This window comes from Gopherus flavomarginatus, chromosome 3, assembly GCF_025201925.1.
Source record: "Gopherus flavomarginatus isolate rGopFla2 chromosome 3, rGopFla2.mat.asm, whole genome shotgun sequence".
Classification (NCBI taxonomy): Eukaryota; Metazoa; Chordata; order Testudines; family Testudinidae; genus Gopherus; species Gopherus flavomarginatus.
Genome location: NC_066619.1, coordinates 250,115,862 through 250,129,517, shown reverse-complemented (window position 1 = coordinate 250,129,517; position 13,656 = coordinate 250,115,862). Strand labels below are relative to the sequence as shown.

General features: G+C 42.3%; 1 protein-coding gene across 1 annotated transcript in view; it reads right to left on the bottom strand.

Moving 5' to 3' along the window:
- Nucleotides 1-13,656, bottom strand: part of SEL1L3 (SEL1L family member 3) — a 70,150-nt gene that overhangs the window by 24,376 nt on the left and 32,118 nt on the right. Inside the window, exons 12-15 of the mRNA XM_050947433.1 lie at nt 12,073-12,192; nt 10,070-10,210; nt 6,726-6,788; nt 1,220-1,396 (exon numbers count right to left, since the gene is read on the bottom strand). Of these exons, the coding sequence (XP_050803390.1) occupies nt 1,220-1,396; nt 6,726-6,788; nt 10,070-10,210; nt 12,073-12,192 (501 nt within the window). The remainder of the gene's footprint in view (nt 1-1,219; nt 1,397-6,725; nt 6,789-10,069; nt 10,211-12,072; nt 12,193-13,656) is intronic.

Here is a 13,656-nt window from a genome sequence, read left to right as displayed (position 1 = left end):
CAACCACAACTAAACAATTTCTTTAATCCAGGAACTTCTAACGAGCAACACCTGCTGTAAAATGGAGATCCGGTATTTTTGCCAGGGGTCCCGAACTCTGGAACTAGCTCCCTCATTCGATCCAACAGAGCCTGGTTTTATTAACTTTCAGAGCACACAGCAGCATGTCTCTTTTCTCAGGCTTTTGGTGAATGAAGTAATACAGGACCATAGAGTGCTTTTGCAGGGGCTGTTATTAACTTGGAATTGTAGTATTACGGGCAGGCCATTATTATGTACTATGTATTTTTGTCACCTGGGTAGGAGAAATATGCTTGCCACCATTTGCTGGGTAGCTCTGGCTGCTGTCTGCAGCACATATGCTCACTGATGAGGCACTAGACATGCTCTCGAATGCCTCCATTAGCCTGAAGCATGAGGTTTGATAACTTTTATTTTAGCATTCTGAACGATAAACAATGTGATTGGTCATAAAATTATCCGTCAAAATAATGCTATCCTCGGCTGGAAAAAGAACGTAATTGTATATATATATCAAGAAAAAATAAAGTCCTTAGGTCCTGGCTTAGAAAGACAAAAATAAAATATGTAGGTCTATGAGGGCCACATTAACTCAGACTTTGAAAGGGAAATTTAATTAAAATTTGTCTTGAAATGTTTTTTTTTCACAACAATAGCAGCTTCGATATGAGTGCTGTGTAACCGCTTAAAAGTTCTAGCGCAGATTATGCAGCCCTTAATCACACTGGATAGTGCTCTGCTCCATGTAAAGTACCGTGGAAGTCAGTGGGGCTACTACTGAAGTCAAGAGCTATTCTACAGGAGTAATGAAGGCAGAATCTGGCCCTCAAGAAGGTATAAAACAACTTTTTAAATAAACACCAAATTTGATTGTTGTATCCCATTTTTAATGGGACTTGTGTTTTACTCTTAAAAGGACAGTGGTACTCTTGAGGTAGAACTACACAGGTCAGAGGAATGCAAACACATCTGCAGCAGACATGAGGCAGATTGTGATCCTATTATGCTAAGTAGTGCTGCACTCCAGAAGCAGTGCCCCTGACTTCAATGGGCCTTCATACATGAAAAGACGAGACTCACTGTGATCAAGGGTAGCAGAATATGCTCCCCTTAAGTAAACACAGACTCTTAAAGAATAAAGCCAATATTTGTAAACCAGACCCTGTAATAAGAAATCACACACTGACTATTTACTTACTCGATTTCTGCCGGGCACTCCTGGGTAAATCCCATCTAAATGCAGAGCACCCAGGTTATAGGATGCATCTGGATTGCCCATTTCTTCAGCTTTCAACCAGTATTTTGCTGCTTTTATGTAATCTCTTTTAAAATTATGGTAATACCATCCCAAACCATTCATTGCCTGATGTAATCCCTGTGGATAAAGAAAAAAAAAATGTCCTCAGACCGCTCAGGTTCAGCTGTGCTTTGCCACATCTTCTCTAGTGTCAAGAGTTCTAGAAAGTTAATCTTTGTAGCTCTTTGGCATATGTTACCTAGACAGAGTTCTACCAAGCTGTAACCAAGAGGTTTGTGACTGCTGGAACCCTTAGGGTCCCCTTATTTTTCTCTGCCTTTCTTCTCTAAGGCCCTGTGTTGAATGAACCTCAATGATGGGCATTTAACAACCTCCTGTGGAAATCTGTTTAACTTTGGAAGCTTAACTATTTTCCAGAAAGTTTTTTTTTTCCTAACCTAAATCTCCTTTGCTGTAGATTAAGCCCATTACTTCTTGTCCTACCTTCAGTGGACATGGAGAACAATTGATCACCATCCTCTTCATAACAGCCCTCAACATATCTGAAGACTTATCAGGCCCCTATCATTCTTCTTTTCTCAAGACTAAACCATACCCAGTTTTTTTCACCTTTCCTCCTAGGTCAGGTTTTCTAAACCTTCACTGTTTTTATTGATCTCCTCTGGACCTTCTCAAGTGTGATCCCATCTTTCCTAAAGTGTGGTGCCCACAACTGGACACAGTACTCCAGCTGAGTACAATGACTTCCCATGTTTTACATATGACACTCTTGTTAGTACACCCAGAATGATATTAGCCTTTTTTGCAGCTGCACCACATTGTTGACTCATATTAAATTTGTGATCCACTATAACCCTGAGATCCTCTCCTGCAGTGCTCCTATCTAGCTAGTTACTTCCCATTTTATAGTTGTTCATTTGATTTTTCCTTCCTAAGTGAAGGATTTTGCATTTCCCAACTTTGCATTTGTCTTTACTGAATTTAATCTTATTGATTTTAGACCAACTCTCTAATTTGTCCAGGTCATTTTGAATTCTAATCCTCCGAAGTGCGTGCAACCCCTCCCAGCTTGGTGTCATCTGCAAATTTTATAAGGATACTCTCCACTTCATTATCCAAGGCATTAATGAAAATATTGAATAGTACCAAACCCAAGACAGACCACTATGGAGCCCAGCTAGATATGTCCCCCCATTAGATAGCAAACCATTGACAACTGCTCTTTGAATATGGTCTTTCAAACAGTTGTGCACCCATCTTACAGTGATTTCATCTAGACACTTCCCTAGTTTGTGAATGCCATGTGGGACTGTGCCAAAAGGCTTACTAAAATCAAGATATATCACATCTAATGCTTCCTCACTAAGTCAGTAACCCTGTCAAAGAAGGAAATTAGGTTGATTTGGCATGATTTGTTCTTGACAAATCCATTCTGGCTATTCCTTAAAATCCTTTTATCTTCCAGACTCTTATAAATTAGTGGAACAAATTATTAAACAACTATCTTTTTCGGGTTAGGCTGACTAGTCTATAATTCCCTGGGTCCTTTTTGTTCTCCTTTTTAAAGATAGGTAGTTTTCCCTTTTCCAGTCTTCTGGGACCTCACCCATTCACCAGCCGTGATAACCAAGATAATTGATAATGATTCTGGGATTGCTTCAGCTAGTTCCTTAAGTATGCTAGGATGAATTTAATCAGGTCCTGCTGACTTAAATACATCTATATATTCTTTAAATGTACTTTTGCTATTTTGGCTTGCATTCCTTACATTTGCTCTGAAAATAAATGGGAGACAATTAACATGAAAACTTCAACATGCTGTTTTTACAGAGTAGAGAGAGATGATCAGTGCCAGTCAATTTTAGGAAACAACATGGATGCCTCCCACAGCAGCTCAGGTTATGACAGTGCTATACACTAACATTAAACCTCATCTTTGTCTCAGTAATTAGGCATCAAGAGAAGCTCATTATCCTGTGACAATGTTCTATTTTGTCAACATTAACTCTGTCTCCTTGCATAGCCTGGTCAATTGCAAGCATACGCAGTTCAAATTACTGTGCTAATAAGCATGCTCTTCACCACTTCCTTTTGATGCATGTTTAATAAGCATTATGCCAAAAACAGTAGAATATGCAGGATTAGAGCTATCTAAAAGACAAGACAAGACATTTGCTTGTTATTCTAAACTTACATCTAGAACAATCTCTGTGACAATCGGGGTCTAGACACCCTAAAGGAGAACTGGAGGTTTGAACCCCACAGAATAAACAATTGAATCAACTGGCTATATGCTATGTTATTTTGTATTGATTAGGGCTGCCGATTAATCAGAGTTAACTCACACGATTAACTCAAAAAAATTAAGTGTGATTAATCACAATTAAACCATAGAATACAAATTGAAATTTATTAAACATTTTTGATGTTTTTCTACATTTTCTAATACCGTATATACTTGATCATAAGCTGGTTTGTTTATAAGCTGACCCCCCCCCAAGATGGATAAGTAAAAATGGAACATTTTTATAACCCGTTCATAAGCTGACCCTATAATAAAGGGGTCCGCAAACTTTGACTCCTGGGCCATCAGGATAGGCTGCTGGCGGGCCAAGATGGTTTGTTTACTTTGAGTGTCCACAGGCACGGAGGTAAACCTAAGTAAACAAAGTGTCCCAGCACGCCAGCTGCTTACCCTGATGGGCTTGGACAGCAACTGGTGGGGAAATGTTCTTGGGGAGAGAAACTGGGAGTCAGGGGAGTAACCCCTGTGACCACCCCTCACATGACCCCACCGCTAGCCCGGGACCCTTCCACTCTCCCCATCCCATTCCTTTCTACCATTATTGGGGAGGGCCAGGGGAGGATGTCTCTGGCCTAGTGGGAGCTGCTCTGGCAGGTTGGGCAGCGCGGCTGCAGCTTGCTCCAGTGGGCCAGACCAGGCAGTGTGGCAGCAGCAGGCTGGGGGGAGAGCAGCGTGGCCAGAGGCGGAGAGACTCTGGCCCTGCCTCTTCCCTTCTGGCTCTGCTGCCCCTCCTTGCTCCCTCTATTGGGGGGAAGGGCTGTGTCCCACCTCTCCCTCTCTATACTCATTCATAAGTCGACTCCCTTTTCTGGTGCTTCCCTTTTTGACTAAAAAAATTTGGCTTATGAAGGAGTATATACGGTATACCGATTTCAGTTACAACACAGAATACAAAGTATATAGTGCTCACTTTATATTTTTGCTTACAAATATTTGCACTTAAAAATGATAAACAAAAGTATTTTTCAATTCACCTCATACAAATACTGTAATGCAATCTCTTTATCATGCAAGTGCAACTTCAAATGTAGTTTTATTTTGTTAAATAACTTCACTCAAACACAAAACAATGTAAAACTTTAGAGTCTGCAAGTCAACTCAGTCCTACTTCTCATTCAGCCAATTGCAAAGAGAAACAAGTTAGTTTACATTTACAGGAGATAATGCTGAGGTTGCATCTTTATGGTTATTTTCTGTGTAACTTGTATGTGTTTGCTTTTTCTCACTATTTCATCTTTGACTGTGATTTTTCTATTGTTTATTTTTTCTTTGTTTATTTCCATTGTTTATTTTTACTGTTGTGCAGTCTGGGTGGACTGGGCAGCCCCCAGTGAACTGATAACTGTGGGCAGGTTTCATTCTTTCAGGGGTGATGAACCAGAAGGGAAATATCAGAGTAGCTGGTAGCTAAGAACTTGAGGGATGGATTTAGGGAGATGTGGGACCAGAAAGGCTGTTGAGGTCACCCTGCACAGAGTATCTAGGAAGCCAGGGTGAGACTTTATGCTTGTGGGCTGGCTCCTGGTGTTAGAGTTCTGAACCATAGCAGCATAACATTACAGCACCCACCATCAGAAGGCAGGTGGTGACAGAACCCCTTCCTGATCTGGGTGAGCCCCAAAATGTCACAATCACATTGTCAAATTTCTAGCTGTAAGAAGAGTTTTACATTGTTGTTGCTTTCAAAGGGACTCTGGAGGAGTCTTTTTCTTTTCAAATTTCAAATTAGACCTGGAATCCTTACTCATTAAAATCCAAAAGCAGAGCAACTATTCATTAATTATCTCATTTCTTTAGTGAAAATGTGCACTGGAATATATGGTTAAATAATAACATGCTGATTGTTGCTGAATTTGGTTATCTGCCATGTGCCAGTTGTCTGAAATTTGCTGCCAGAGCTGGCCCTCCAGAAAATCCAAAGTTAGCAGGTATTGCACCATGCTGTGAAAGGCAATCTGTTTAGTCAGGCTTCTCTTCAAAAGGCATTTGAACAGTGTTTTACAGGGCTGGTAGAAATGCTGCTTTGAGTTTCTTTTTTATCTGGCAGTGGCTGATAATTAATTTGGAGATTGTCTATTTGGTGTCAGTAGTTAGCAGTGGATTATGAGTGGTTTGAATAGTTATGGTTTTCAAGATCTAAATTTACCAGAAGCCTGGGGCAATATAAATAAGGACATAAATATATATGAAGATGTGGAAATCACTAGGGGCCAGATCATGGCTGCACAGCGCCATAAGAGGGAGGGAGATCCATTTTCCCCCATTATGCCCCCATGTGAGTTCCCTGGTCCAGTCACAGGAGTATGCAACCTCCGCACACCCATTGCTTCCCCCTGAGATGAGATGCATAAGGGCAGGGAGAGGATGGAGTCTGTTCTTAGCTGCTCAGCACTCCAGCTAGTATAGCTGAGCTGGAGCAGGAGGTAATGATCTGAAGATGGTAAGAGATGGTAACAGCTTAGAACCCGCCAGGTGTAATGGGTGTGAGGGAATGAATCCTGACTGTGAGTTACCATTCAGTCCTGGCGCAGCTACCCACCACCAATTACACAGAGCACATTGCAAAAGCACAGTCTGGCTCTCAATCCTTCTTTATTCTTCTCCTTTATACTGTATTATTACAAAGTTTGTTGGGCTGATTTTTCAAAGGTGAGGATCACCTCTATCTCTCATCAGCCTCAGTGAGATTAGTAGGCACACAACATCTCCAAACATCAGGCGAGGTGGGGATTTCTGTATGACAATTTAACACAAAACTCGGTCTAAAAGAACAAGCACAGGAATTGGAGGTAAGAACACCAGAGTTCTAATCCTGCATTTGCTACTAACTCATTGTGTGACCTAAGTAACTTGGAGCAAAATTCAGCTTTTGTGTATGCAGGCACAATTCCATTTACTTCCGTGGAGTTACACCTGCTTACTCCAGAATTCAATTAGATTTTGTGGGATTCAGTTTCTCCATTCAGGATAATAATGCTTTCCTAATTTATGATTAGGATGTTGGAAGGACTGATTAATATTTATACAGCATTAGGGTGATGTAAAGTGCTACATAATAAATATTAATTATAATAATGTCAGTAATAATACTTCTTACTTATATAGCACAACAATAAATATTTACTATTATGAATATTTTACCTTGGATGCTGCTTTTTTCATCAGTTCTAAAGCAAGTCTTGTGTTCTTTTTCACACCATGACCCTAAACAACAAACATAATAAAATAAGTATATATAAGCAACCACTATTTTGAAACAAATAATATATGCTAATGAACATTCACAGCTAATAATTTTAAAAGCAAATTTAAAATTTTTGGACATTATAATTTTTTTTTAACCTTAACATGTTATAATGGGGGCCAGGGGTTGGGTGGGAAAGCTGTGTGACTCTGTAGGGCCCATTCACATTTAATATCCTAGTTTAACCTAATCTTAATTGAGCCTTGGAAAATTCCATTTCTCCAATTAACCTGGGTGAGTAACTTTTCTGATGGACAAGTGAAATATCCTTTTTCCCCATTTCTGTCAATTACTTTGGAAAAAAGAATAGCGAATAGCTTTTGCGCTTGGGCTGGTGAATTTTCATGACAATTTGGCCTGGGTCTCTGAATCTGATAGACCTGAACACATCCCGAAATAATTTTAGTAATTGGAAAAATATTGTAAGCAGAATCTCCTTGAAACCTACTTCTTCTAACAGGGCTCTCACTGCTAATTCTCTGTTGCTATAAACCACATTCCCTCACAAATGTTCTTAAAATGTAACCAACATGAAATTCAAACTGCAGCCAGCTTCTGTCTTATGCTCGCTATGGATATCTACACACTGAAAGGCTGCTTCCTCCTCCTCTTTTCCTCTGCAATCTCTACCTGAACCCTTTCATATTTGTTGCTGTATTGTTTTGTGTGTTCTGTAATTACAGGGCCCTGTGATGGGGTACGTAAACATGACACTGGCCAGGAAAGGGTTAACAAGCTGTTTGTAGACTCAGCCAGCTCTGCCTTGCTACACTGGCAAAAGGTATCAGGCTGGGAGGAAGGGGTTAAAAGGAGAAAGCTCAGCTCAACTGGTTGTTGACTGGGAAGTAGAGTAGGCTTCTAGCTCTCAGTCTGTAAATGAGGCCTGGCTGGGACAAGGAAGTTAGGGTTGTCAGGTGCCCAGTTTTTGACCGGAAAGTCCAGTCAAAAAGAGAACCTGGCAGTGTCCGGTCAGCAGGGCTGATCAGACACAAAAAGTCCAGTTACCTGCAGTAACGGCCCCTGCCACCAGGGGAGAAGGAAGAGCAGCAGCTGCTGCTAGAGCCTGGAGGAGCACTCAGCAATGGCTCTGGCAGAGAGGGTTACTGGAGGCTCCATGTCTTGTCCCAAGTGGGATCTCTCTTCCCTGCCCCACTGACTCCCCCCCCCCCCAGAGCGCGGCTCTCCCTTCCCCGCCCCACTGACCACCCCACCCCTGGAGCGTGGCTCTCCCTTCCCTGCCCCACTGATCCACCCCCCCACCGATCTCCCCACCCTCAGAGCGCGGCTCTGCCTTCTCTGCCCCACTCACCCTTCCCACCCCCAGACTGCGGCTCTCTCTTCCCCGCCCCACTCACCCCCAGAGCGCGGCTCTCCCTTCCCTTCCCTGCCCCATTGCCTAGCTCTCTCTCCAGTGTCCTGCCCCTGTCACCCCTCATCCCATGAGCTGTGCTCGGCTGGCAGGGGGAGGGTGGTGGAGAGAGCAGAGGGTGGGGGAGGTTCCGGCACTCAGTGTCTGGTTTTCACAAATTAGAAAGTTGGCCACCCTAAAAGAAGTGCTTGAGAGGCTGCTGGCTATCTTTGAGGGGTGGTAGGCCTGACACGGGATTATTGTTCTTCTGATTTAATACTGGTGACTTGCCTGCAGTTGTGGAGGCAGGTGGCTTCACCTGGTGCCCTGTCTGAGTGTGCTGAGCACAAATAAATAACCTTTTGTTTCTTTACACCTGACAGAGTGATTTGTCTAGGCCCGGAAGTGACTAGGTACAGGCCCAATTTTGCTAACACCAAGTGGTGTGAGTGGTCCCCCAAACTCCATTCAGGAATATTCATCTAAGCACAGTTCATACATCCAAAGCTTAGTACCACCTCTATGCATGTGGAAATCTTCTTGTTTTTCAGCGATGAGATCAAAAAGACCCCATGAAACAATAAGGATGTGGCTATGGATACCGGCTCCGCAGTCAAACTTTAATAGGTTGTGGAATTGTCTCTCAAGGGAAGATGTAGATATTATGGTGATGGGGGGCCATGTAAGTACCAGACATAAATTAGATAGATTAGACAGGTAGATGCCCAATTGGTTGGGATGCTTAAAACTAAACTGGACAAAACACTAGCAAATGTGCTGTAGTGAACAACCCTGCATGGGCAAAGAGATGTACCAGAGAACTAATAGGTCCTTTCTAACTTCTGTAATTCAGTGATATGGTGGACTGTCCTTATGAGACACACTGACTACCTAGTGCTCTTGTAATCATATAGGGACAAATTCTCTGCTGGAGTAGTTCATTTGGTCTCAGTGGAGTTATGCCAGGAGAGAATTTGGCCCCTCATTTCTATTGGTTCCAATGGGTATAACCCTATAGCTTGGGGGAAACTGTTAACTCTTGATAAGTGTGACTCCCACCCAGATCTTGCTGACACACAAACAGTCACTAGAGTAACTAAACTGGTTTTAATTCACCCCTTTTGTTATTTCAATGCAAGTCTGGGTGTGGGCTTCAGAGTGTCCTTTTTCAATTTAGCTCAAGTTGGTAAAAAGTGAAGTTATTTAAGTGGCGTAAAATGGTGTATCTAATGCTTTACAGCGCCACAGCTGCAGTGGTACAGTTGTGCTGCTGTAAGGTCTCCCATGTAGCCACTCTACACCGGCGCGAGAGAGCTCTCCCATTGGCATAATTAAACCACCCCCAACAAGCAGTGATAGCTATGTCAGCAGGACAGCATCTCTCACCAACATAGCACTGTCCACACCAGTGCTTTTGTTGGTGAAACTTATGTCGGGTAGAGGTGTGTTTTTTTTTCACACCCCTGGCTGACAAAAGTGCTAGGTAGACATAGCTTAAAGGGTACATCTACACAGCAAATACCCCCTCCACCAAGGCAACAAGTCTCAGAGCCCAGGTGACTCAGGCTCACGCTGCAGGGCTAAAAATAGCAATGTAGACTGAAACCTGGCAATGGGGGAGTATCTTCAACCCCAGGTTCCAGCACCAGCCTTAACTTCTACATTGCTATTTTTAGCCCTGCAGCATGAGCCTGAGTCAGTTGACCTGGACTCTTGAGATTCGCTGTGACGGGTATTTTTTGCTGTGTAAACATACTCTAAGGGTATTACGATGATCACATAGTATGTCACTGCAGAAAATGCACAAAGTTCTCTAAATTCTGAAGTACCCACACCCAAAAGGAAACTACTTTTCAAGTCTGAAATGAACTAACAATTGGAAACATGTCTTACCTTGAATAAAATGATGGCGTAATCATATATTAATATTGGATCTTCAGTTTCCAGTGCACCCTTTGAGTACCACTCTATTGCTGCTTCTGGATTTTTTGCCACCCCTTGCTGGCCCCAGAAGAGCATCTGTGCCAATCGTTGCTAAAAACAAAACACCACAACTATCCTCATCATAAATCTTAAATTTAAACTGTAATTGGAGTTACAAGGATGGATTATTGTCACAGATTTACACTGGTGATAAATGTGTCAAGAAGGCAGTTAAGCATTCTGAAAACAAGCTATACTTGTTACTGGAAAGCTATACTTACCTACATGCCTCCAGCTTCCATCCAGGACACACTATAGGATCCATTGTCTACAGTCAAGCTCTAAGATATAACATATTTGCTCCAATTCCTCAGACAGAGATAAATACCTACAAGATCTCTATCAAGCATTCTTAAAACTACAATACCCGCCTGCTGAAGTGAAAAAACAGACTGACAGAGCCAGAGGAGTACCCAGAAGCCACCTACTACAGGACAGGCCCAACAAAGAAAATAACAGAATGCCACTAGCCATCACCTACAGCCCCCCAGCTAAAACCTCTCCAGTGCATCATCAAAGATCTACAACCTATCCTGAAAGATGATCCCTCACTCTCACAGATCTTAGGAGACAGGCCAGTCCTCGCTTATAGACAGCCTCCCAACCTGAAGCAAATACTCATCAGCAACCGCACACTATACAACATAAACACTAACCCAGGAACCTATCCTTGCAACAAAGCCCGACGCCAGCTCTGTTCACATATCTATTCAGATGACACCATCATAAGACCTAATCACATCAGCCACGCCATCAGGGGCTCGTTCACCTGCACATCTACCAACGTGATATATGCCATCATGTGCCAGCAATGCCCCTCTGCCATGTACATTGATCAAACTGGACAATCTCTGCGCAAAAGAATAAATGGACACAAATCTGACATCAGGAATCATAACATTCAAAAACCAGTGTGAAAACACTTCAACCTCTCTAACCACTCAGTGACAGACTTGAAGGTGGCAATTTTGCAACAAAAAAACTTCAAAAACAGACTCCAAAGAGAGACTGTTGAACTTGAATTAATATGCAAATTAGATACAATTAACTCAGGCCTAAACAGACTGGGAATGGTTGGGTCATTACACTAATTGAATCTATATCCCTATGTTAAGTTCTCCTCACACCTTCCATGGGTCATCTTAATTATCACTTCAAACTTCTTTTTTCTCCTGCTGATGATAGCTCATCTCAATTGATTAGACTCTTCCTGTTGGTATGCATACTTCCACCTTTTCATGTTCTCTGTATGTATAAATATCTCCTGTCTGTGTTCCGTTCTATGCATCCAAAGAAGTGAGCTGTAGCTCACGAAAGCTCATGCTGAAATAAATTTGTTAGTTTCTGAGGTGCCACAAGTACTCCTGTTCTTTTTGCGGATATAGATTAACATGGCTGCTACTCTGAAACCATTCTGAAAACAGGTTGCCTCGTGTAATTTTCAGATTGGGCTTCCTATCAGTAATGTTTACAGATAACGGACTGAGTTCAGATCTGGCATATGTAGATGCAACTACCATGAGAGTCTCTGGATTGAATTCAGTGGTGAATAAATAGTGATATAAATGCACTGGAAAATGTGTGCAGATGGCACAGTAGAGCAACTTGCAATGGAGCTGGCATTCTGTAATTGTACAAAACAAGTGTCAAATTCAGTTCCCTTGGTGTGTAAGGACTGTTATAGCAAGTAAAGCAATAAACATGTAAGAGGAAATCCTCTAATGTGCCTTTCTCTTAGCCTTATAGCATCTTTTTAGTTGTTTTCACACTCAGGTTGAAGCACTGGAAAAGTTTAAAGATCAGAGAAAAAATAAGTTTGAGGGAGCAGCATGACAGCACTACCATCAATTTTATAGTTTAATCCAACCTGTATGTACAAGCAAAATGATGAAACTACGTGCTATGGACTATACCTGTGCAGCTGCATTTCCTCTTGTTGCTTCATATTTTAACCACATAAAGACATCACCATTTTCTTTAGTTTGGGCTTTTAATAGTTCATCATCCCTTAGCCTTATAGTTTCTACAAATGCCTGAAAAGAGGGTGAACAGAGAAAACATTAAAACAGCACATTAATAAACCTGCCCACCTAAATGAAAACATTAGATGTTTCCTGAAATCTTGAACAATTCCTTCTCTATTCTGGGCTTTCAAAGTTCTGATATTTTCTTCATTGGTCAATTTCTTAATCCTGAAACCATTAGTTCATTGTCATTTCCTTTCATTCACTTAGGCCCCCCTCCTATTCTCTTACAAGCCTGTCTGACAGAATGGAACAAACAGAGACCCTGTCAACTCTAGATGTATTTTTCTAAAGCTCCCCACCATCGATACTACTCAGTGCAGCTCCACTAGTGGTAGCAAAAGTAGCACTAGTATGGATTAAAATGCTAGCGGCAGCTGGCATCTTAACCATCACGTTGTCTACACCAGCGGTTCTTAACCAGGGTGGGACGCCCTGGGGGGCCTACAAGCAGGTTTCAGGGGGTCTGCCAAAATATACCAGACAGCAGGGCCAGTGTTAGACTCACTGGGCCCAGGACAGAAAGCTGAAGCCCAAGCTCCACTTCCTGGGACTGAAACCGAAGCCTGAACAACTTAACTTTGCATAGCTTCCGGTAGTGTGGGGCCCGGAGCAATTGCCCTGCTTGCTACCCCCTAATGCTGGCCCTGGCTTTTAATCTACTGCATATGCAGAAGAACAGTTACTGGGGCACAAGTGGGCCATGGAATTTTTATGGTATGTTGGGGGAAGGAGGTGGGCTTAGAAAGAAAAAGGTTGAGAACCCCTGGTTTAGATCTGCAGTGAGCAGACTGAGATGACATGGTGGTGAAAGCACTGGCAGCTGGTCTCTGTTAAAGCTCCCACCTTTGGTAGTACTGGGGGTGGTAAAGATAGTGTAGACAGACGCAGACGCACCAGGCACCAGCTATTATTCACTGCCACGCCAATATGGGACTGTGGGGTTGGGAAGGGTGTGGATAAGAGGAGGAGAATTATCAAAGCAGGAGAGAAAGGAAAAGGAATGTTGAGGGCAAAAACAAGAACGTGACTGGAGAAATTGCTTGGCATTTTTTTTAAGAGAAAGCAGATCTATGAAAACGGGTCTTATTTAAGATCTGGAACTTGCAACTTCCACACTCCATGTAATGGAACAGCTGGGAGAAACCTACACCAAGCAGAGCTTTCTATAGCCTGAAAATGGTGAAAATCCGGAGACCCTGTGAAGTCCAACAAAGTGAGATATTGCTATTGCCAATATAATTAATGTAGGATGCACTGAGATACGACAGCGATAGGTGACAGCACAAAACCGTAAAGCATAGTTTACACTAAAAGGTGTACTGGTCTAGCTATATGGACAAAACTCTCCTACAATAGACCCAGTTTATACTGGAAAATAAGTTATTTTACTGATATAGCTTATACCAGTTCCCTGAGCAAAATAAGCTATACCACCAAAAGCATTCCTTTCCCAATATAACTGCACCTACC